Source organism: Dipodomys spectabilis, unplaced genomic scaffold (genome assembly GCF_019054845.1).
Source record: "Dipodomys spectabilis isolate Male_0828 unplaced genomic scaffold, ASM1905484v1 ptg000009l, whole genome shotgun sequence".
NCBI lineage: Eukaryota > Metazoa > Chordata > Mammalia > Rodentia > Heteromyidae > Dipodomys > Dipodomys spectabilis.
The window spans coordinates 9481942-9504357 of NW_024870686.1; the positions used below are offsets into that span (position 1 = coordinate 9481942).

Consider the following 22416-nt stretch of genomic DNA (forward strand, 5'->3'; position numbering starts at 1 on the left):
TTCCCTCCTTCCTTCTTTCTTCCTCTTTCCCTTCTTCCCTCCTTATCTTTCTCCTCCTCCCCTTTTCTACTCTGCCTCTTTCCTCCTCCTCCTCCTTTCCCTCCTCTCCTTCTCTTCTTGCTTTTTACTTTTGATAAAATATTTTATTTTACTTAGAACTATAGATTATCAATCAAGACTATTTGCTGAGTTTCTGAATAGAAGTCACTAAGTGAAAAGGGGGAGAAAAGGTTTTGGGATGTAGCTCAGGAGATGGATTCTTTCTCAGAGCTCACAACACCCATTGGTTCATCCCCCAGAACCTCTGTCATCTCCGACTTCAACACCCATTGGTTCATCCCCCAGAACCTCTGTCATCTCCGACTTCAACTCTCCAGTCACCAGGAACTGTGAGAAATAAAGCCCTGTTCTTGATAAGCTATGCAGTCTGTAGTCTTTTGTTACAGTAATCTGAATAGACTTTAACAGAAATTAATTCTCTATTTTTTTCTTATCTTTATTTGGCCAATAACTTTCCTGTGATTGTATACAAAGGCATCGTATTGGCATTAATAATTGAATGAGAACATAGTTTAATAGTGATATGATAAAAAGTAATTTTGGACACAAAAATATTAAAGTATAGTCTCAGTTTAAAAATGTAATGAATTTCAGCCAGGCATGGAGGCTATAATTGCTACAATTATTGCTATAATCATTCCTAGCTACCTAATGGGTGAAGATCAGAAGGATCACCAATCAAAGCCAATCCCAGGCAAAGGTTTGTGAAATCTCATCTTTCCACACTGGCAGTAGTGGCATGTGCTGGTCACCTTACCTACTGAGAAACATAAATAGGAGGACTGAAGTCCAGGCCAATGCTGGCATCTACTATTCAAAAAATAAAGCAAGAGGACTAAGGGCATGACTCGAGTAGTAGAGCACCTTCCTAGTAACCAGAAGGCTCTGCTTTCAAACCCAGTACTGTCCAAAATAGGAAGATATTTCTAAATCTTTGGAGATGATTTCCTTTCTTCCTTTAATAAGTTTTATACCAAAAGTTGAAAGTAATAAGAATCATTTTAAAAAAGATACTTTCTCAGATATACAGATACTTCAATAATTTTTAGCCTTCTTATTTTGAAGGCTCAAGGGATAATGAATTTCCTGTTATTCTTAGCTTGTGCCCAGGAGCCATGTGGTAAGAGAGTGAATAAAAGATCCTCTTGTAAGTAGCAACCATAGAAAATAAGTATTATAAACAATAATAGTTTCACACTGAAAAGAAGAACATAACCATTACCACAAAATCTTTCAGGAATGGGTAGACTGCTTGGAATGTTTCTACTGTGAGGTGATTGTGAAGAAGGTAAACCAAAGGTTGGTACTCAAATGCTTAGAAGAATGTACTATGAGGTATTTGAGGTTACAAGTACAACCATGACAATTGATAAGTATTCCGATGTGGTAGCAGGAGCTCCGTTTGTGGCCCAGCCTTGGTAATTTACGCTTATAATCTCTGTTTCTCAGAAAACAGAAACTTGGGATCAGGCCAGTTCAGGAAAAAAAGTTGGTGAGACTTGGTCATTATCAGTAAGTTAGGCATAGAGGTTCACTCTTGTAATCCCACTATGTGAGACGTATAACATCTGAGACTGATCTGGGCAAAAGATATGAGATCTTTTCTGGGATATAACAAAGCAAAAATGGCTAGGGATCTATCTTACATGATTGACTCGCTGTCTAGCAAGGATGAAGCCCTAAGTCAAACCCCAGTGTCTTACCCACACCCTATAATGTGAAAGAGACCATAGACAAAGTGATTGGGAAAAGGCACTAGAATGAATGAAATAATGCAGACCCCCAAACAGAATAAACCTAGATTCCTATCATGCCCTTCAATCCAGTATACACTATACTCCCACAGGATTGATTCACAAATGTGTAATCAGTTCTTGTCTGGAAGCAACAAGAAGCTTTAAGGTGAATTGTGATGGGGAAAACATCTGCTTCAGAACAAAAGGCACTTTACATATTTGGAACTTTAAAGGGAATAAGAAATTATTTTAGTATTGCTTCACAATTCTAATTAGTACTAGTTATTGCTCTGTGAATATTAGATTTTCCATGGTTTTGGCAAATAGGAAGAAACATGTAATAGCTTTAATTTCATAATGTTTTAAAGCATTGTACCAGTTATCTAAAGTTTAATCTCTCAAAACTTGAGGTTTTTCAGATTATTAGGAAAATTGACAACATAGTGAAAGTATTATAATAATTACAGCAGAATTTTCTTGTGCTACTAAGTTTAGTTTTAGAAGAGATATTTTCATTTTTGCACTCACAGCCACAATATAATTACTTTTAACAAAGGTAATATATGAGTCATCATGTAACTTCTTACCTCGGTGGGAAATTTAGAGTTTGAAATATTGGAATGACCAGAGAAATCGTTACATCAAGTATCAACACCATATTAGTCCAAATGGCCCAGGATGTAGCCACCGTATCTTAAAGATGAGGGTGGGAAATGTTTTACCTACAAGTGATTTGGGCTTCTTGAAGAAGAATAGAGCAGTTTTCATATCTTTGAACATCTAACAACTAACAAAATGGTCAAAAGGTAGATTGCTAAAACAAATGGATGATTGAATATATTAATATAAGTATGCATTTATTTAAATAATTATAATTGTCTTATAGATGAATCCCTGTATGGATGTGAAATTATAGAAAAGGAATAGAACACCAGAATCAAGGGAATTAGAAATGTAAATTTTTTCTCAGTTTTTACAGGTGTACCACAAATGACATTATGTTTTTTCCAACACTAACGTATTAAAAGTAGAGATATGTCCATGGTCAATCATAGCCAAAGAAATATAGAATCCATCCATTAATCTATCCATTTACCAGCCATATACCCATCTGTTTAGTTATATCCATCCATCCATATACTCATTCATCCATTATCCAGCCATTTATCCATTCATTCATCCATCTATCCATCCATTTATCTATTATCCATCCATCTATCAGTCTACCATTATTCATCATCCATCCTTCACTTATTCACTATCTATTCATCTGTGAATTTATCCTTGTTCTGTTATTGATCAATCCATCTATTCATTATCCATCTCTTTCCATTCACCCTTCTATCCATCTGCAAGGCAGCTCCTATTCTTCATGTTAATTATTGAGGCTATACAAGGAAGTACAGTCTTTAATGAGCTGATAACACCTCCCAATCAGATCCTCTATATCACTCTCAAACAAGAAGAAAATAATATTAACCTTTTAAAAAATTTGACTTCCTTCACCTGTGAGGATATCTTCAGGGAAGATATCAACAAAGCAGCTTCAGGAACTTAAAAGGAGACTTTAGGAGCTTGCAGGCAGCTGGAGAACAGGGCCATGGAGGCCATTTCACAGGATTCCCTTACAGTAGAGATGGTGACGCTTAACATTTTAACCAGGATTAAATATAGCGATGAGAAGACAGAGACAGCAGGGGGAAGCAGGCCCCAGACTGGGGGACTGTGATGACCCAGGAAAGCCATGTCTGCAGGTTGGAATGGGTAGTTACAGAAGGAGGAGGAATGAAGGTTCTTGGGCTACAGTGTGGGACAGGGTCGCAAGGAGAAGCTGGAAGGTCAGTGAAGATGGTGCTTTGGGAACTGAAGCTTAAGAAGACATTTGAGGACACAGGAAAGAATGTGAGAGATTTACTGGGGACTAAGGGTTACTGCTTTAACAATTTTTCAATCAGCTTAACTCATAGGTAGATTTCTATGAGGTTTGTAAAGATACGTTTTAAATCTTTAAGTCTTTCGGATGAACTTCTTCTGACCTTGACTCGCCACAGTTATGGATGGCTATCTACAGGTCGATGTGACTCAATAGCCATTCTAAATCAACTTTAAAAATTACTTTGGTTTGGGGATTTGGACACAGGGCTTCTTGGATGCGAAGTATGTACTCTAACACTGAGCTAAATTTCCAGTCCTTGGCAAACATTTTGAATTTCTGAAACAAGTCTTTTACATCTGGTCTGTTTTTCTTTTGCTTTGAAAGCTACGCACGCACTTTAGTTTATATCGCTTCGAAATCAAAGGACTGTTTTTTCAACTCCTTCTTGAGTGGAAGGAGAAACTTGGGTGTACTCCTAGCTAGTAGATGTTACTCACTGTTAATTCTATAACACTCATTGCTTCAAAAACCTCTATAACATCCTGGGATGAAAGGGTTAGGAATGAAGAAGGATGTTATTGAAGTGACCATGGAATTCTGTGCAGAAAGAAAAAAAAACTACAGGCTGCAGTATTAGGAGGAGGTGAAAATATATCAGCATGAGCATAACCATCCCTAAGACTAGCAACAGTCCCTACCAACTACAACAAGAATATGCATCACGATGGATACGGAGAAGAAAGTCTACCAGGAACCTCAAAGTGGCCTGGTCAGCAACTTCAATGGTAACTATTTGCTTGTGTGCTAATAATTAATCTGCAATTTAGTACTTCATACATGTTTGAAATGTTAACAACTATTTGAAAATACTGGACGCAGCATTTTCAAATCCCCAGGTTTTAAAATGTGGATAAACAATAAACATCTCCAGACAAGATTATCGTTCACCTTAAGCGGGTTGGGTACATCTCTTTGGTGTTTGAAACATGGCTTTGTGACCACTTTTGGTTGTAGCAGGGGTACCTGGGTCCTACTCACACATTTCGGTTACATGCATTCTCTTGCATACAGATTGATTTTACTTTTCTTATTACATCCTCTTGCTCTAAAGGAAACTGGAGTATGGCTATTTTAACACTATTTGATGTCATTCTCATCATAAGAATGACTTCAATAGAGCTTCACAATAAATAGTAACATACAATGTTCTTTCTTTTAGTCTTTAATGCTCCACTTAATTGTCCCTTACCTCAAGTAACTTTATGTGCACCAAGTTTTGCCTGATGACAAGCAAAACACAACTTTTGCCTTATGGACAATCTGTGCAGATTAATGCCTTATAGCTGTCTGTTTTAAAAACAAAAGCTGGAGGCATAAATACTGGTCAGAAGTTCATAATAATGACCCTTTCTTCTCAATATAATGACTCATCCACTGAGATCTCCAGAGCAAATCTGATCTTCCTGAACAAAATGGAAAGATTTATGTATCAGTTAAACATGAAATTTCACCAACAGCTGACTAGATACAAGCAAAGCAATGATTGCTCACTTATTCTTGTGTTAGAAAATAAATGGTCTCAGTGGTCAAGGGTAGAAATTTAAGATTACAATAACTATACAGTATTGAATGACAAAAATAGATTCCTTTCTATTTTTGTTTCCCCAACATAGAGTCCTTGACTTCTTAGCATGTGTTTTGTTTCTAGTCTAGACAGAATTCTAAGTATAAAAATTCAGTGCTCTATGTGATCATTGACGTATACACATGACGATTACCCTAAAATCCCTTGGCTACCTTCCTTTCCCTTGTACCTCCTTAATGACTGTGCACAATGTGGACCTTGTTTGAAATACTTTTCAGCTTGTTTAAAATTTATCATGCCTCAATCCAAACACTGCGGACATCTGAGAGAAAGCACTTTGTAACTTCTAAGTGGAGAGAGATAATGTTTATGATAGAAAGTCTATGTTGATCACTGAGAGAACGTAAGGAATGATTGAATTGAATGAATGAAAAGTCATGCCTCCAAAGGCAGTGACATTTTATTACAAAACCAGAAATCAGGAGACTCTGAGGAAAATAAACACCATTTTAAACTCTAACTTCAGTTTTTAAAATGTTGTCTTAATTTTTGTCAGTGTGTACCTGAAGTGGTGGTGAACTTCTCAAGACTGCTTTTTATTTTTTTGGTGGGGGAAGGCAGGAACAGGAGTGGACAAATGTCTGAAATAGAGGGATAAAACATTTCCTTTCATCGTTCAAAAATCCCCTTAATATTAGGTTTGTGTTACATTTTGATGTTGGCCAATTCTTTCTGATTACTTTTAAATTATAGCTTTTCTATAATATGCAACTCAGCATCTTCTCTGTGGAGCAGCAACTTTACGTTGGTTACATGACATACCACCATGAACGCTCTAAATTACAGCTCCGTGGTCTTGTCAACACACACATTATTCGCCTTAAAGTCAAATGCAAGGATCTTTAAAGTTTCTTCCAGCTGGAACATTCCATAAACCTCTGAAAAGCAAATTCTTTTTAATCTCCTATGTGCTTGCAAGATTCTGCCTGCAATGGTCCAGTCAATGAACAGTTTCTTGTTTTTTGAGTAAGTGGCCATGAGGCAATCCATTAAATGTCACATTATCCTTTCGTAACAATGAAAAGATGGTGTAAGAGATCTTTTCAAGAATTTTATACAAAGGTAAACGCACATGATAGGAAATAGCTACTCTGAACCTAAGAGCGAGGCACTTCATTTCTAATGTCGGCCCTGATTAGCCATATTGACTCAGTTTCTCACTTTCCTGTGCCTTTGAGAGGGGGAACTGGCCTATTGCTCTCAAATGAGCCTGATTCTTGTTTGTTCTTTCATCTCCTTTGGAAAGATAGTTACATGGAACAATTAGCCCACTTCCTCTGTCTCCTTACATCCTCGATTATAAGTTTCAAAAAAGTCTAATTAAAAGAAAACTTTATTGAATCTCTGGATTCAATACTTGAATACAAATTTATATATCTAGCAATTATTTAAAATGTTTATTTTATCCTTAGTATTTTGCTCAAGGCTTGGGCTTCAAAAACTTCATAATATTCTTAAGAAACCCACTCAGAATCATAAATAAATTCATAAATCATAAACTGGCATTTAATCTAAATAAAATTCAGATAATAATGTTGTAAACTCAGCCTCTTCTTCAGCATAGTGAGCTTCAGTGTTAATCTTCCCACACTCAGTGTTTATCCCTAATAACAGAAGATGAGGAAGGCAGCCATTGATTGCCGTTGTTTGCACACAAGATCATCCGTTAGGAGTTCAAATCCATTCAAATCAGGAGTTCATTACAATTAAAAAACAGCTTCTCACAGGCTAAGATGAAACTTTAAAATTCACCTTTCATAATTGTTTAAATAGAGATACAAGTTGACCCATTGCAACAATGAGATGTACAAGATGCTACGTCGAAAAACGAACTTTACAATTTAGGTGGGGGGTAGGGCTGGGGTGGGAGGATTTAATGTAGTTGTGGAGATGGGAGGGAAGGGATGGTAGGGAAAAACAAAGGAGGAGGCAACAAAGCTTGATAAGAAATGTACTCATTACCTTGTTCATGTGGTTGTAACTCCTCTGTACAGTATTTTCACAATAAAAAACTTAGTTAAAAACAAAAAAATTCACCTTTCATGATATACTAGATATACTAGAAAGTACATTTTTTTGTCCATGTCATTGTTAACTAAAATATCTTTGTGTGCCTCTTCCAAAACTCTAAAACAAACAAATTCAATTATATATTCATCCAAGGAGTGAAAGCAATATGAAACATCACAAATAGAATTAATTGTGTGTTCAGGAAATAAAAAATTAGTCTTTTGGCTTTTTACCTCTCATGCTTTAAATAACCTTTTTTTTCCCCTTCAAAATCCTTAATTACAGGAAACAATCATTCTGTATATGTAACTCTTCCGTATAAAAGAATGAGGAATTTCATTATACTTATGAAAAACTGAGGTGCAGAGAGATTAAGTAACTTACGAAAAAAAGTCACACAAAAAGCTGCATGTGAGAGAAAGCCAGCCATTGGCTTAATCACGATGTTCCATTATCCATGAAGACATTGTGGAAGCTTATCTGGGGCCATGCATCATTCTAGAGATTTCCAGCTGAAGGTGTTATTGGCTGGCTCAATAGATATGCTGGAAATATAGATTCCACTAGAATGTGTCTTATTCTCAGATAGAGACTTCCAGTTTATCTGTTGTTTTTGTCAGATCCTTAATCAACACTTTTGGTTACAGAAAACTTAGATTATTATAATTCATACTATATCGCTATTTAATCATGTTTTCAGTCTCATTTAGTAGCATAGTCATCTTGGGATGTACACACTGTTCTTCCCATTTTTCAAAGACATGTGAAACTCACAGAGGTTAAATTACATTCCCCAAGTTGAGCCGGACTCATTTCCCTATTCACAGCTTGCTCCCCTGGCTAGAAAATCAAGCTCAGACCAAGCCATTCATTTTCTAGACCAAATAGTGATGCTATTTCAACATTTTAAACCTCGGAGTGAATTTTCAGTGGACATCAGAAGAAGCAGTCGACCCTTTTGAAGTTTCACTGGCTCAAGAAATGGAACCTAAAAACTGAAGCAGGTCATTAATCACCAGTTTTATTTGTAGGCCAATATAGAAATAGAACTGAAAAAAAGAGTGAGAATGGATTTTCTATTTGCTTAGATTTCTTTGGAAAATGGTGAGGTTATCTTTAAAAGAGCACTCTAATTTTCTTTACAGTTAGGAAATTATCTCTGTGTTAGAGATCCTGTTGGCAGCGGAGGCAAGCCTGCTACTTCAAAGAACATGAGCCAGAAAATGAATAGATTCTGTTGGCACTGTTGTATCTGGTGCCCAGATAATAGGGGCAGGGCTCTGCTGCACAGGTTATTCAAGTAATCCCAGCTTTTGTGGATATTGGCATTTCTTCCAGGGAGGCAGCCAAAAGCTATGGTGGTTTCCTTGGTATTAAAAGATTAATAAATTGGTCTTGGTTTATAGTAACAGAAATCCACGAGGAAGAAACTAAATCAGTTCTACTATTACCGTAGCCTGCCATGCAATACTGGCTTTGAAATAACCATTCATTTAAACTAACACCATGAAAGTCTTAATTCTTGCTCCAATAAAGCTGCTGTTGCATTAAGGTAAATGTACTAATGGATCTGGTAATATTGTTAATGTAAATTTGCAATTTGGTCCCAAGTTACTGATTGGATCCGAGGCTTATTATACAGCATAACCATTTTCCTCCTAATAATAACTATAACAGGAAATATTCAGGTATAATTGCTTTAATTCACACACACACACATGCACACACACAAATGTACATACACAGAGCCACACAGGACACTTGGCAGCAAATAAGTTAACTTTATGTGTTATTCAAAATAGTAATTGAAAAGAAGTTTAATATTGTCTTATAATCTCAACAAATTTTCCTAATCATTTTGTTTCATTTTCTTACTCTGTTATTCATGCCATTTTCCTTTTACTCTATCCTCAATTTACTTCAAGTGGCACTGAGAAAAGCTACAGAATTTCTTGACCAGTGGCCTCCTAATATTCTTGATTATGTATTTATGTTTGACCCCATACATTGTACTTACACATAATATGTTGTATTTTGCATTCGCATGTAATATATATTATATATATATTAATTATACACTCAATTAAAGGTTAAGGGAAATGTGCCATTCTACATTCTTCCTTCCCTACAACACCCTCTCCACTCCTTTCTGGAGGAAAATGAGTACATTTAAATACTGCTTACAGCCTATAGACTGACATAGCACTAGTCATTTACAACTAATTGGCTGTTTTGTACAAACCATTGTAATGACAAAGGATTGTAGACATCAAGGTTGACTTATAAATCTAGATTTTTACCTGAATCCTTTCCCCCTATTTTTTATGCTCTGTTTTAGCATTGAATTCACACAAAGAATAGGATAATGAACAAACTGAATAAAATATGGGATATTTGGTGGATGATTTTGGTTGCATGACTTAATTTCTTCAGTATCTTGATAACTTTGGCTCTGCACATCCTATTTTCTTAAACAAATCCTTCACATATAAAGATACTCAAGAATTTCTTTTCAGGTTCTAAGCTAGGTTGGATGAATAGCTGTCCTCATCAATTGGTATAGAAAGAATAGTATAATTAACTTGGCTGAGGAAATCAGAGGAGGTCCTTCCTTATTTGAGTAGCTTGAGTATGAGTTTATTCTAGCTTGCTTTTACTCTGGTACAGATCAAGCTGTAAGGATTGGCTCTCATCATGAGAGAACCTGATATAAAATGACAATTATTTATTTGTACCTGCTCTATGCTTGTTGGAGTCAGGTTCACGTTTCTTGTCTTCTTATAAGACTTTTGCTCAGGATCACCATATCACCAGGTGGAAACAGAATCTGATTCCAGCCTGCTAGGAAGCTACCTTGTGTCAAAGACTTTTATTTCTTTCCTTTGCGATTAACGAATGTTTCTTTCAATATTATATTTTAGTCTACCCTTCTGTGTGTCTTTCTCTTTTCCTTCTCTTTCTTCTTCTTTTCCTCCTTTGTCCTACTTTTTTCCTCTTTTTGAGAACTCGCCCTTCTTCTTAATGCCAGCCTAAATGTCCATTAATCAGGAGCCTTGTTTGAAATATAGAGAGGGATTGAAGCAAGTATAGTTTCTTAATATAAGGACCTTTCTTACCTGGCTCAAGCTGGTGTGGGATATTGAAAAGTCTTCTCACCAGCTTTGCTAAAAATCAATAATTAAAAGTAAAAACTTAAAAATAGAAAAAGAGAAATATTTTCTGTCACTCCCAGGCACTCACTGGATTGGTGACATGGTTCATGTGGTAGAGCAATTGCTTAGCAAGCACAAGTCCCTGAGTTCAAATCCAGTACCACCTTCCTCAAAAGAAAATGTTCAGCATTTATTTGGATTCATTTCACCAGACATGGCATCACATAGTTAAATGTTTTTGCATTCCTACTTAGTTGTAGGAGAATTTTTGTTTGTGATGAGGTAGACTATTCGATTGCCAATTATTGGCAAATACGATTTTTGACATTCTGGTTGTTTCTACAGTAGAAGCCAGTTTCAATGGGCTACAGCCACTTGATAGTTTCACATGGTATCACAAACACAATATAAACGACTTAGACAAAGGTATTAGCTTCACCTGGGACACAACCCCCGGTGAAGAATCGGAACAGGAATGTGCCATCCATCTATACCCAATTGCTCACCTACTAATACCTCTCTGTTGCTAACTTTAATTCTTGAATTAAGGGCAGCAAAACTTAAAATAAAAATAGAGTTAGGAAATGCAGTCTGCTCCACAGATTTGTGTCTTTAAAGCCAGTGTGGCCTTAGTATAAAATCACACTGTTATTTTGAATTTCTCTGCAGGGTTATGTGCATTCCATTTTTTCCTTCTTTGTCAAATAATACATGACTTATTCCCAACTCTTTTTTTTATGCCTTAGAAAACATTTTTTTAAATTGTATTTGTATAGTTGATACACAGAGGGGTTACAGTTACATAAAATCAGGTACAATCAGTACAATTCTTTTGGAACCATGTCTCCCTTCCGTCACTCTCCTCCTATTCATTTCCCACGTGGTGTCTAGTGAGTATCACTGTTGTATTTGTTCATCCTTGTTCCACCTTGTTCCACCCTGACCCTCCCAAATGCAAACAAACTGAACCCCAAGATAGGGACACAAGTGATTTTTTCTTTCTTGCTATTGTTTCTAACGTATTTATGAGGTACCATGTGATTTTTTTTTGTTGCTTCGTATGTCCCTCCTCCATGATATAACCCCTGTTTTCACTGTATTTGATGTTGGTATAACTTGGGGAGGGGAAGGGGAAAAACAAATGTTTAAATAGGGATACAGGTGGACCCATTGCAACAATGAGATGCAGAAGAAAAACGAACTTGACAATCTAGGCGGGAGGGGGGAGTGTAGTGGAGGTGGCTGGGCAGGGATGGTAGGGGAAAAACAAAGGAGGAGTCAACAATGCTGGATAAGAAATGTGTTCATTTACCTTGCTCATGTAACTGTAACCCCTCTGTACAGTATTTTCACAATAAAAAAAACTTATTAAAAAAGAATTTCAAAAGCAAAAAAAAATATTTTATGATATGAACTCCAAGAAAAGGAAATGAGACATTCTTTAGTAGCCACTGTTGCTGGTTTTTGTTTTTGTTTTTGTTTTCTTTCCCTTTTGTCTTATTCCCAACTCTTAATTCTTTCCCTGGTTCTTGGTTTCATTCAACATTTTCTTGTGTATCAGCTTGGGCCTCAGCCTAGTTATCATTTGGAGTCTTATTTCTTGCTCAGCCTTTATTTCTTTTGTATTGAAGCCCTCTCCTGCTTTGGTCTATTCCAATTTTTGCATAATTTACTACTTTACCTAATGTAAAGTGTTACCTTTCTCTTGGTACAAGGTTCATATGTAGGTAGACATTCAGGAAACAAGAGAGTGTCATTTGTGGGTGGACATGCTTTTACCAACTCTAGGATAAGAAGAAAACATTTGATTGTTGTTGTTCTTAGTTAATTCATATATTACATCTTCTAGATATTTCAAGCACAGTATATATAGTGTAATGTTTTGTTTCTGGATATTTTTCTGTAAGAAATTTGGTCAATATTACTTCAATATACACAATAATTTTCTAGGGATCAGGGTGGTAGCTCATGTTTATAATTCCAGCTACCTGGGAGTATGAGATTGTGAGGATTCCAGTTCAGGCTATTATGGTTCAGGCTAGCCTGGCCAAAAATGTGAGATGAATTTGAAAAATAACTAAAATAAAAATGGCTGGAGGTGTGGCTCAAGTGGTAGAATGCTTACGTGGCAAGAGTAGTTTATGAGTTCAAACACCAGTTCCAGAAGAAGGAAGAGGAAAGAAAAGGCAAGTGGGAGATGGGAGGAGGGAGGAGGGATGTTGGAGGAGGAAAAGGGAGAAAAAGGATATGGAATTAGGTGTCTTCTCAAAGTTCACGTTATTTTTGAAATATCTTTGTGAGTTTATTTGGCTTTGTAATATGATTTATTTCTGGTTTCATGTCTGCAAAAATGTATGTCTATATTCATAATTATTGTGGTTATTTAAAAATTTGGAGAATATTTAAAGAAATATTCTTTCCAGAAGATTGAATTTTAGTCTCTCTTTAATTAGCAAACCACCATCAATGACAAATACACTAGCTCTTTCAAAAAGCCTAACCTCAAGTCTGTCCCTACATATTTTCCATCTTGACATCTCTTTTGGTTTAAAGAGACCACTTCTTAGACTGTCTCCCTCCTCCAGACTCTTTTGGAATCTTTCTGGGAGAATTGCTTTTAACCAGCTGTCTTAACCCCGGGACACAGCCAAAGCCCTAAGAGCATGCTCATCATTCCCATATGGTTTAGAGTGACATGAGCTGACAGTTCATGACCTGATAGTTCATTCACTAATGACTTCTTGTGATTCATTTGGTTTACTTTGATTTTAGTGACTTCAATTTCATGACCTGTTTAATCACATTTAAAGGAATTATTAGTTCAAAATGTCAAGGCTAAGCTATACTAAAGACATAGTCCTCTCCAACTGAGACTTCTAAAAAAATGCATGGAAAGCTGTGCTGGATTGTTAAAAATATTTTAGATACCAAGATAATAATAAGTCATTTCTAGCAATGAATGTTTGTTTAAATGTATGGAGTTTTAAGGAAAGGTAAGATGTATCTAAAATTCAATGATACCTCTCTAGATTGCATTCAATCATTCAATATCTTTTTCAATGCATTCTGAGTATCAATTTTTTCCCACTGTCTTCTGAGGCAAGATCTTCTTGCTATGTAACCCCATGCTGGCCCTAGAACTCACCCTTTTCCTGCTTCTACTTTTCAACTGCTTGGATTACAGGCACTATTTCTGGCAGACCTGGAGATGATTCTGAGAAGCTTTATCTTAGTTTCATTATTTTTTTTCTTTAAATTTTGGATCCTTGATTATATCCTGACAAAAGAATCTCATACTCAGAAATGCAATGAAGAATTTGGTTCAGCAACATAACCATCAGTGGAAGACCTGACTAATCTTTAACTAAAACCATGGTAGCTTATATTTTATTTTACCTTTCCAAGCTTTCAGCTCAGAGCTGTCACCATGGCCAACACATGGTTTAAAGACACAATTAAGCAAACATTTTCAGCATCTGTTACCTCATGCGCGGTAGGCATGAAAACGTGGCTCCTGTGTCCCTCTTCTAAATCAGTTTTTCTGACATTAGAAATCAAGTAGCTGATTGCAACTCTTATGGACCTTTTAGAAGCCTTATAAATATTTGCATTAATTTCATCAAATAATAAAAGATTGTTTTCTGCATGCAGAAAATATTTCAAGTAGTTATATTTCTAGTATTATTTTATACTTTATTATGTGATTTTTTATTCTCTTTAATAAAAAAATAGGATAAAATGTAATGTTTTCTTCATTCTACAGTTTTAATTATACTTATTCAAAGTGCTATACTTATTCAGGCAGAATTTTGCATATTATTACTCCATCATATAGAAAGATGAGTTCTTGCTGGGTGCGGGTGGCTCACGCCTGTAATCCTAGCTACTGAAGAGGCTGAGATCTGAGGGTCACGGTTCAAAGCCAGCCTGGGCAGAAAAGTCTGTGAGACTTTTATCTCCAATTAACCACCAGAAAACCGGAAGTGGTGCTGTGGCTCAAGCAGTAGAGTGCTCGCCTTGAGCTGATGAGCGCAGGGATAGCACCCAAGGGCAGCCCCATGACCGATCAAAAAAGAAAGAAAGAAAGAAAGAAAGAAAGAAAGAAAGAAAGAAAGAAAGAAAGAAAGAAAGAAAGAAAGAAAGATGAGTTGTTATATTCTCCTGTTTAGGTTTTTATCATTTTTAAGTACATACATATATATTTCATATAAAGCTTGAATATGTTGTGCATGTTGGTTTTCTCAGATATACTATAACATAATTATCTTTCAATATACTGCATAGCCTTCCATACAATAAATAAATAACTAAACACATAATGAATTTAAATTGGGGCTATTTCTTTTTTAGTTACATGCAATTTGACGATCTGTGTTTATGTGTGTCTTTTTATTCCCAGTACTAGAACTTGATCTCAGAGCTTTGTGCTCTTGTTCAGTTTGTTTGCTTGGCTAGTGTTCTATTTTTTGAGCCATGCTCAAAGTGTAGCTTTTTTCTGATTATTTTGGAGATAGGAGTTTCAAGGATTTTTCTGCATGACAGATTTCAAACCGTGATTCTTGAGATTTCAGCCTTTTGAGTAGTTCGAATTACAGATGTGAGCCATTAGCTCTGTAATTTTTTTAAACAAATGTTTTTATTATCACTGGACAAAGTATTAAAAGGCCTAGCCACCTATTTAAAGGTTTGTTTCTTTAAGCACTTATTTGACAATGAATCAGGTAAAAATACTCCAATAACTGTACTTTGTAGAGTATATTATAAATATAAACCTTTTGACTTAATCTGTTCATTCTATACATCCCAAATGGGTTTTAGAGTCAAAGTAAATATTCTACTAGACAATGCCACAACACTTTAGAATGATCAACTGCTTGAAATAGAATATTTAAGTTAGAACTTGTAAATGAGATATAATTACAGCTCTAAGGATGGAACATGCTATAGTAACATAGTCTGAGAGTAAATTCTTCCCAGCATTCTTAGTATTGATATAAATGTCCAAGTGGTGAGCATATGTTTCAGGAATGTTTAATGTTTTTGTTAGCAGTTGGACAGTATTTGCCTTATTTTAAGGGGGCTCTGTCATAGATCAGTTGATACTTTCTCATGTCACTACTGTACCTTCTCCAATATATTTGATAGGATACATAAAAGTTTTGAAAAGATGACCTATACATTCAATTGCCACACAGCATCAACATTTTAACACAACTTAGATCAGGAAGAGCATTTTCTAGAAGCACAGAACATGTCATTACTATATAGCTGGAGTACACCAATCTTTGTAATAGATTTTGAGTTCTCTTAAAGTAACTCATGATGCATTACTGATCAGTTAGCAAAGCTATAGTTTAAGGAAACTAATATTTTTTTCACCACAAAGAGAATTTTCTTTCTTTTTTCTTTCATTGTAGATAGATAACCCTGTTAAACAGAACTAAAACAATTGTGTTTTGTTTAGTAGAATTACAATTGTGGGCTAAGATTATATCCAGAGAGGCAAGAAAGTATGTTTTAATTATTGTACAAATTGTCTGGTTTCTTGTAGGATTTCCTCAAACTCAATTGCCATTGGTTTGTTTAGCAGAAGAAAGTTTGCTTGGATTTCTATCAGTATTGTCTATCACTGTATCATTTGAAAAATTTTGGAGAAATCCTAACATTCCGGTTGAGATCTCAATAGGTTAATCACAATCCAAGTAGTGTCATCCCAATGTTTGCTCCTCACATTTGGAAAGTTTTTTTTTTTCAGGAACATTGCAATTCCATAATTAGTAAGGGAGAATGGCATAAAAAATTAATTTCAGTTATTTTGTCAAATATTAAAGAAGTACTGTGGAAAGAAACAGATTGGTAATATATCAGGATAGCATTTAAAATGCTATCATAAATTAAGGAGAGGAAATACTGTTGCTTTTGAATATTTATGGTGGTTGCTTTTAACATGTGACTAATACCTTTTTGTTATTGTTGTTGTTGGTGGTGGTGATCATGGGGCTTGAACTCAAAGGCGTTGGCTGTTGTCCCTGAGCTCTTTTGCTCAAGATTAGTGCTTTGAACCACAACTCCACTTTCAGTTTTCTAGTGGTTCATTGGAGATAAGAGTTTCATGGACTGTTCTGCCTGGGCTGGTTTTGAACTGTGATCCTCAGATCTCAACCGCCTAAGTAGCTAGGATTATAGGCCTGAGCCATGAAGGCCTGGTTTATATCACTTTTATTATGATACAATGTATATTTTAAAGGGAAAACAAAACAGGTCAAATAAAGGATAGTCAATTTAAAATATCATGATTTTTTTTCTCTAAAAATTAGAGATCTCTCTTCAGAAGGCCTTGAAGCATATAACAATGAGCTTTCTGGTGGCTGTTAAACTCCAAGTAAAGAAAGCAATGCCAACTCTCATCCCATTGGAACAAAGTCCCCAAATGATCCTGAAAGTGTGTAGCTAGTGAGAGAGAATGCTTATATTTTGATGTTTTCACCAAATAGCCTTCAAACTTTGCAGTGTCATTGTAGGACAAAAGAAGTACCTACTTACCTTTTTCATCAAACAATACTCTGAGTGACGAAAAGTAAGGATCGTAGCATTGTGAATGGTGGAGCCAGCTGAAGCAGGCACATGGTGTCTTACCTTTTTCTTGCGTAGTCTGACTTGGCTCTCTGTGGGCTCCTGGGTGGTCAGAGAGTTCCTCAAGTGTAAACATAGCATGCTATCTTCCTTGCTGACCTCTGGGGGACTTTTGTTTTGATGTTCAGAGAAACCACTGTTCTCTAGGCCATTTTCAGTGGACAGTTCTCCAGGGCGGGAAGGAGGCTGCCGAAGGTAGGTTCCACAATCTGCTTTTAATAACGACAGGCCACCCTCTGCACAAGGGCTGGCTAAGGACTCATTTTGTACTTTGTGGCAGCTGTTTCTTTCATGTTCGTCCTTAGGGAAATCAGGTTTCCTTCGTTGCTGTGCAACCACAGCAGAATTAAGCATTTGTTTCTCTGGTATGTTTGCTTTCACAGGCGAAGAACCTTTGGGTGCATCTTTTGTTTTATTTATGCTTATATTATTACAAAGCTCCAGGCTTTTACTTACAGTATCAACATTTCTTTTTTCTCCACTTTCATCCACCAGTGCTAAGTCAGATTCCCTAGCTGTTCCCCAAGAGTTATAGGAGCCTTGCTTACTTTCCATAATAGGCAGTGTCTTTCTTAAGGAGCCTGCTCCATCGACACTGTCTTGGCTTATTATTTTATGCTCTTTAGTTGTTAATATGTCTTTATCACCTGTAAGGTACGGATCAGAATCTGTATCCTCATCCGAAATATGTACCAGTGTTTCTGTGCTGGCCTCCAGAGAAAGAAACTCATCTTCAACTTCAGGATTGTCATTTTCATCCACCTCCTTTGAAACATGACCTATTGGCCTCCCAGAAAAATCTCTCAACTCTGGTCCATGACAGCAATCCGGTAGTGAAGCACGCTTCTCTTTGCAGTCCACATTTAGAGTTGCATCTTTTTCCATACTTTCCTGCAAGCTTTCGGCTACAAGTCCATGATGACATGCTGTGTTATAATCATCAGAATTCAAAGGCTGTCCTGACTCTTGGGTCACATGCTCTTCCCAGCTTCTCTTTCTGATAGCTACAGACATGTCATTGTAGTTTAACAACAGACAGAGAGATATATTCCATATGAGGTGAAAGGAGATGGGACTTGAGGAAAGATTATTTCAAATTCACAAACAATGAGTTTTGTCATTTCACCACCTATTAAAAGATTTAAAAAATATAATTATGGATATATTTCTAAGATCAAACTACATCTTGGAAAACAGATCATCTAAACTGTACTATGAAGGCAGAGAGAAAAGACTTTAGAAAACTTCTACTTAATAGCTTTAATAATGTTGTTATTTTAAGAAGCAGTCTAATATAGGAAATTAGCAGTCTAATAGAGAACAACTTTGTATTAGACCATTAAAGACTAAAGGTGTAGATAATATAAACACCAAACAGCTTCAGTAAGAAAGTATTTGGATTGCAATTCTGAATACAAATCACTAGAAGAAACTTGTTGCTCTGGCTTGTGCCCTTTCCAGATTTACTTTTGTGAATACAAATCATTAACAAAAATCTCCTGAATGTTGGTTCAAATAGCAGCATGAGAAAACTGTATGTAGAAAACCTGGATTGCAGACACAGTAAGTGTATTAGTGTGTGAAAGAAGTAATATCAATCCAGAATGAGAAGGATGTATTTAATCTGGAAGTGACTAAGAAACTAGGAATAATCCAGTTCAGTTACTATTTACATGCCATTCATGGATAAGAATGCCTACATTCCATTTGCAATACATTAGGATGGATTCACCTGCTCATGCATCCTGTTATTTCTACTAGTTAGCATGCTAGTATTGCTAAAGACTGAAAAATAACTAGAAGATTTCTCTAAAGTAATATATCTAAGGTGTGAGTCTGTATCCACAGTCAGTCTTTTTTCTGAAGCCTAGGCTTACAAAGTTCATAATCTCCATGGAATTATGAGGGTCTACTTTCATCCATTTGCACACATACATGTGTGTATAAATTCTAAATCCCTCATTCAAGAATTCAAGTACACCCCCCACAAAAAGGCATGAGCATGTTAAGATCTAGGACTGATCTTTAAACACTCGTTTCATTTTTAATTATTTTTTAAAAAAATTTCGGTTTGTGTACTTGGGTTCAATTTGCCCATAAACATTTAAGTAGATGAGAAAAATCTCAGAATGTAAATGCTTCCCAGGTAAATTTCCCTTTGCCTTGAATTACTCAAATCTTTAGTTTCGGGACATTAGTTATATTAAACCTGATAAAAAATTGTCTAAACCAAATGTTGTTACACAATGGAAGCAAATTACCAGAATGTAAGGGAACCTCTCAAAGAGCCTTCAGGCTTCAGTCTTCCCAGGGATGCCAGAACACAATGTGGACTGGCTGGTTGATTTCAGCCATAGGCAAGATGAACTGCTCTACCAGACTGAGGTCATTTCAGTCTATTGAAAAGAAATCTAAGTCCTCACCAAAAATATCAGGCTATTCTGACTAAACACATGCCTGAAAGGTAAATATTCTCACTCTATAAAGATTAGAGACGTTAAGGAATGTACCAGAATGTTGGTACCCCTGCCTGACCAAATATCTTTCTGGATAATATTTGGTTCCTTGAGAGGTCTGTGGCCATCTTTGAAAATGGCCAGTGTTCACATTTTCCATGTTGGAATTCAGCGTGCACTCAAAAGAAAATATAAAGTCTCTGAATTCCATGCATAAGTCATTATAGTGTGGGAGGTTTAGGAAAGTGGAAAAAACACACAGAGGCAGGCCAGAAAATTTCTTCTTTCATGGGCAAATCTGGGTTATAATAGGGTGGTTCTGTTTTAGATGCTTTCTTTCCTTTATTTTTATCCAGTGTAGAAAAAGCAAGCTAACTTAAGAAATGCCAAATAGTATTACTCTGTAGTTCCTAAGCCACATTTACATTTAAGTTAAGGCAGAATTCTGCTTTCATTTCTTTTACTAAAAAGAAATACAATTTTATTAACTTCTTGAGGAAAAGAATATACCATTGTGTCCTTGAGGCCTTAAAATAATATTAACTTATTTCACTCAACAAGTAGGTCAGTATTTTTATCATGACAAAGAAAGATAATTCAAAAAGTTCTAAGACAAACTAACTGAAAAGAGATTGCAACTAGACACTGTTTAATGTTGCTCTCCCTCCCTCCTTCCTTCCCTCCCCCCTTCCTCCCTCCCACCTTCCCTCCCTCCCTCCCTCCTTCTCTCCCTCCCCCCTCTCAAGCCTGCCTCTCTCCCTCCCACTCTCCCCTTCTTTCTTTTGTGTGTGTGTGTGTGTGTGTGTGTGTGTGTGTGTGTGTGTGTGTGTGTGTGTGTGTGTGTGTGTGTGTTCGCGCACGCGCACACTGCAATATAGGGCTGGGTTGCTATCCTTGAGCTTTTTTTGATTTTTGTTTTTCTCAAAACTAGCACTTTACCACCTGACACTTCTGGTTTTGGGTTCTTAATTGGAGATAAGAATCTCGTGGACTTTTCTGCCCAGGCTGTCTTCCATCCTTAGATCTCAGCCTCCTCTGTAGCTAATAGTATAGGCTTGAGCCATTGACATGTGGCCATTATTTCTAATTTTGGTTCATTGGAACTTTCCAAATAATTTTTAAGACAAAATTCTTTAAGACAAAACGTTTCCTAATTATTATTACATTTTGAATACCCATTCCATATCCTGTGGTGTGAAAGACTGACAATAACATCAAAACAAAACTATTTTATCTCCACAAACTTTCCTGCCATACTTCCTGTTTAAATTTTAATTTGGAAGAATAAAGATTTAATGATTCACAAAAAAATCATTAGATTATTGACAATAGAATGAAAGCACACTTTCCTTATTTTCTAAATAACCTGAATTGACTAAAATCCACCCTGAAAGACAAATCCTTACAAAGAATTCTTCTTTTAAAATTATACCTCATATGACTGGTCATTTTTTAAAATTACATTTATTTCCTAATCCTTTTCATGCAGTTTCATTCAAAATGAGCTCAGCTGCTAGGATCTGGATAGAGGATTTGGAAAAGTGTAGGTCATTCCAGGGTGTTGATTTTATGAAGTGAATTTCCATGGAGAAATTTCACTTCTAAAATGTGTGTGTCCAAACTTCACTGTATCAACACCACTAAAGACAGTATGCATTTGGAGTCATGCAATGTTTCTAAAGAGTATGTAGGAAATATTCAAACTTGCTTTCTGTGATTTAAGGACATAGGATGTATAGACCCAAAGTGACTTCAGATTTAGTCTTCAAGTTAATTTTGTAATACCACACCCTAAAATTTTTTAATGTAATTTAAAAAACAGAATATCATTACATGTAAACACAGTAATTAGAGTTCATTGACCTCTGCTGGGCCCAGTTGGCACACGCCTATAATCCTATCTACTCAAGAGGCTGAGTCAGAGGATCTCTGAAACCTATCTGGGTGAGACTCTTATCTCCAATTAATCACACACGAACACAAAACAAAAACACTTGTGTTCAAGTGATAGATTACTATTCTTGAGCAAAAATGCTGAGGAACAGAGTTCGAGACCACTGCTCCCCCCGATTTGACCTCTATGAAATATCAAATGATTATGTTCTACTTTGTACTTGCTTCTGTTTTTTATTTTTGTTTTTATTTAGTTGGCCATGGGCTTGAACTCTAGGTCTGGGCGCTGTCCCTCAGCTCTTCAGCTCAAGGGGAGTGCTCCACCACAAGAGCCACAATGCCACTTCCTGTTGGTTAATTGCAGATATGAGTCTCCTGGACTTTCCTGCCTGGCTGACTTTGAACTGCCTTCCTCAGATCTCAGCCTCTTGAGTAGTTAGGATTATAGGTGTGAACCACCTGCTCCTGCTGTACTTGCTCTTGAAATAAATATATACACTATAATGTGTCCTGCCAATTTTTAAAAAAGAGCTATTGTTATGCTGCAGTTTGGGAGAAAAAAGGCAAAAATGAAATCTGTGGCTGAAATCAAGTGTGTATTACTATAGAACAGTAGTCAAATCATAATCACAATAAAACAATCAAAAAATATACAATGTGTTGAAGATATTCTTCTAAACATCAGAATTATAAAAGTAAATAATATAATGATGGGTGCCAGTGGCTGATGCCTGTAATCTTAGCTACTCAGGAGGCTGAGATCTGAGGATCACAGTTCAAAGCCAGCCCGGGCAGGAAAGTCCGTGAGGCTCTTGTCTCCAATAAACTACTAGAAAACTGGAAGTGGCGCTGTGGCTCAAGTGATAGAGCACTAGCCTTGAGCTGAAGAGCTGAGGGACAGCGCCCAGGCCCAGAGTTCAAGCCCCAAAACCAACAACAAAAAAAGTAAATAATA

At 36.3% G+C, this 22416-nt stretch overlaps 1 protein-coding gene across 1 annotated transcript in view; it reads right to left on the reverse strand.

Moving 5' to 3' along the window:
• LOC122125126 (rho GTPase-activating protein 7-like) overlaps positions 1 to 22416 on the reverse strand; it is a 179943-nt gene that overhangs the window by 150476 nt on the left and 7051 nt on the right. The window contains exon 2 of the mRNA XM_042699687.1: positions 17116 to 18241. Coding sequence (XP_042555621.1) covers positions 17116 to 18126 — 1011 coding nt within the window. The 5' untranslated portion in view covers positions 18127 to 18241. The remainder of the gene's footprint in view (positions 1 to 17115; positions 18242 to 22416) is intronic.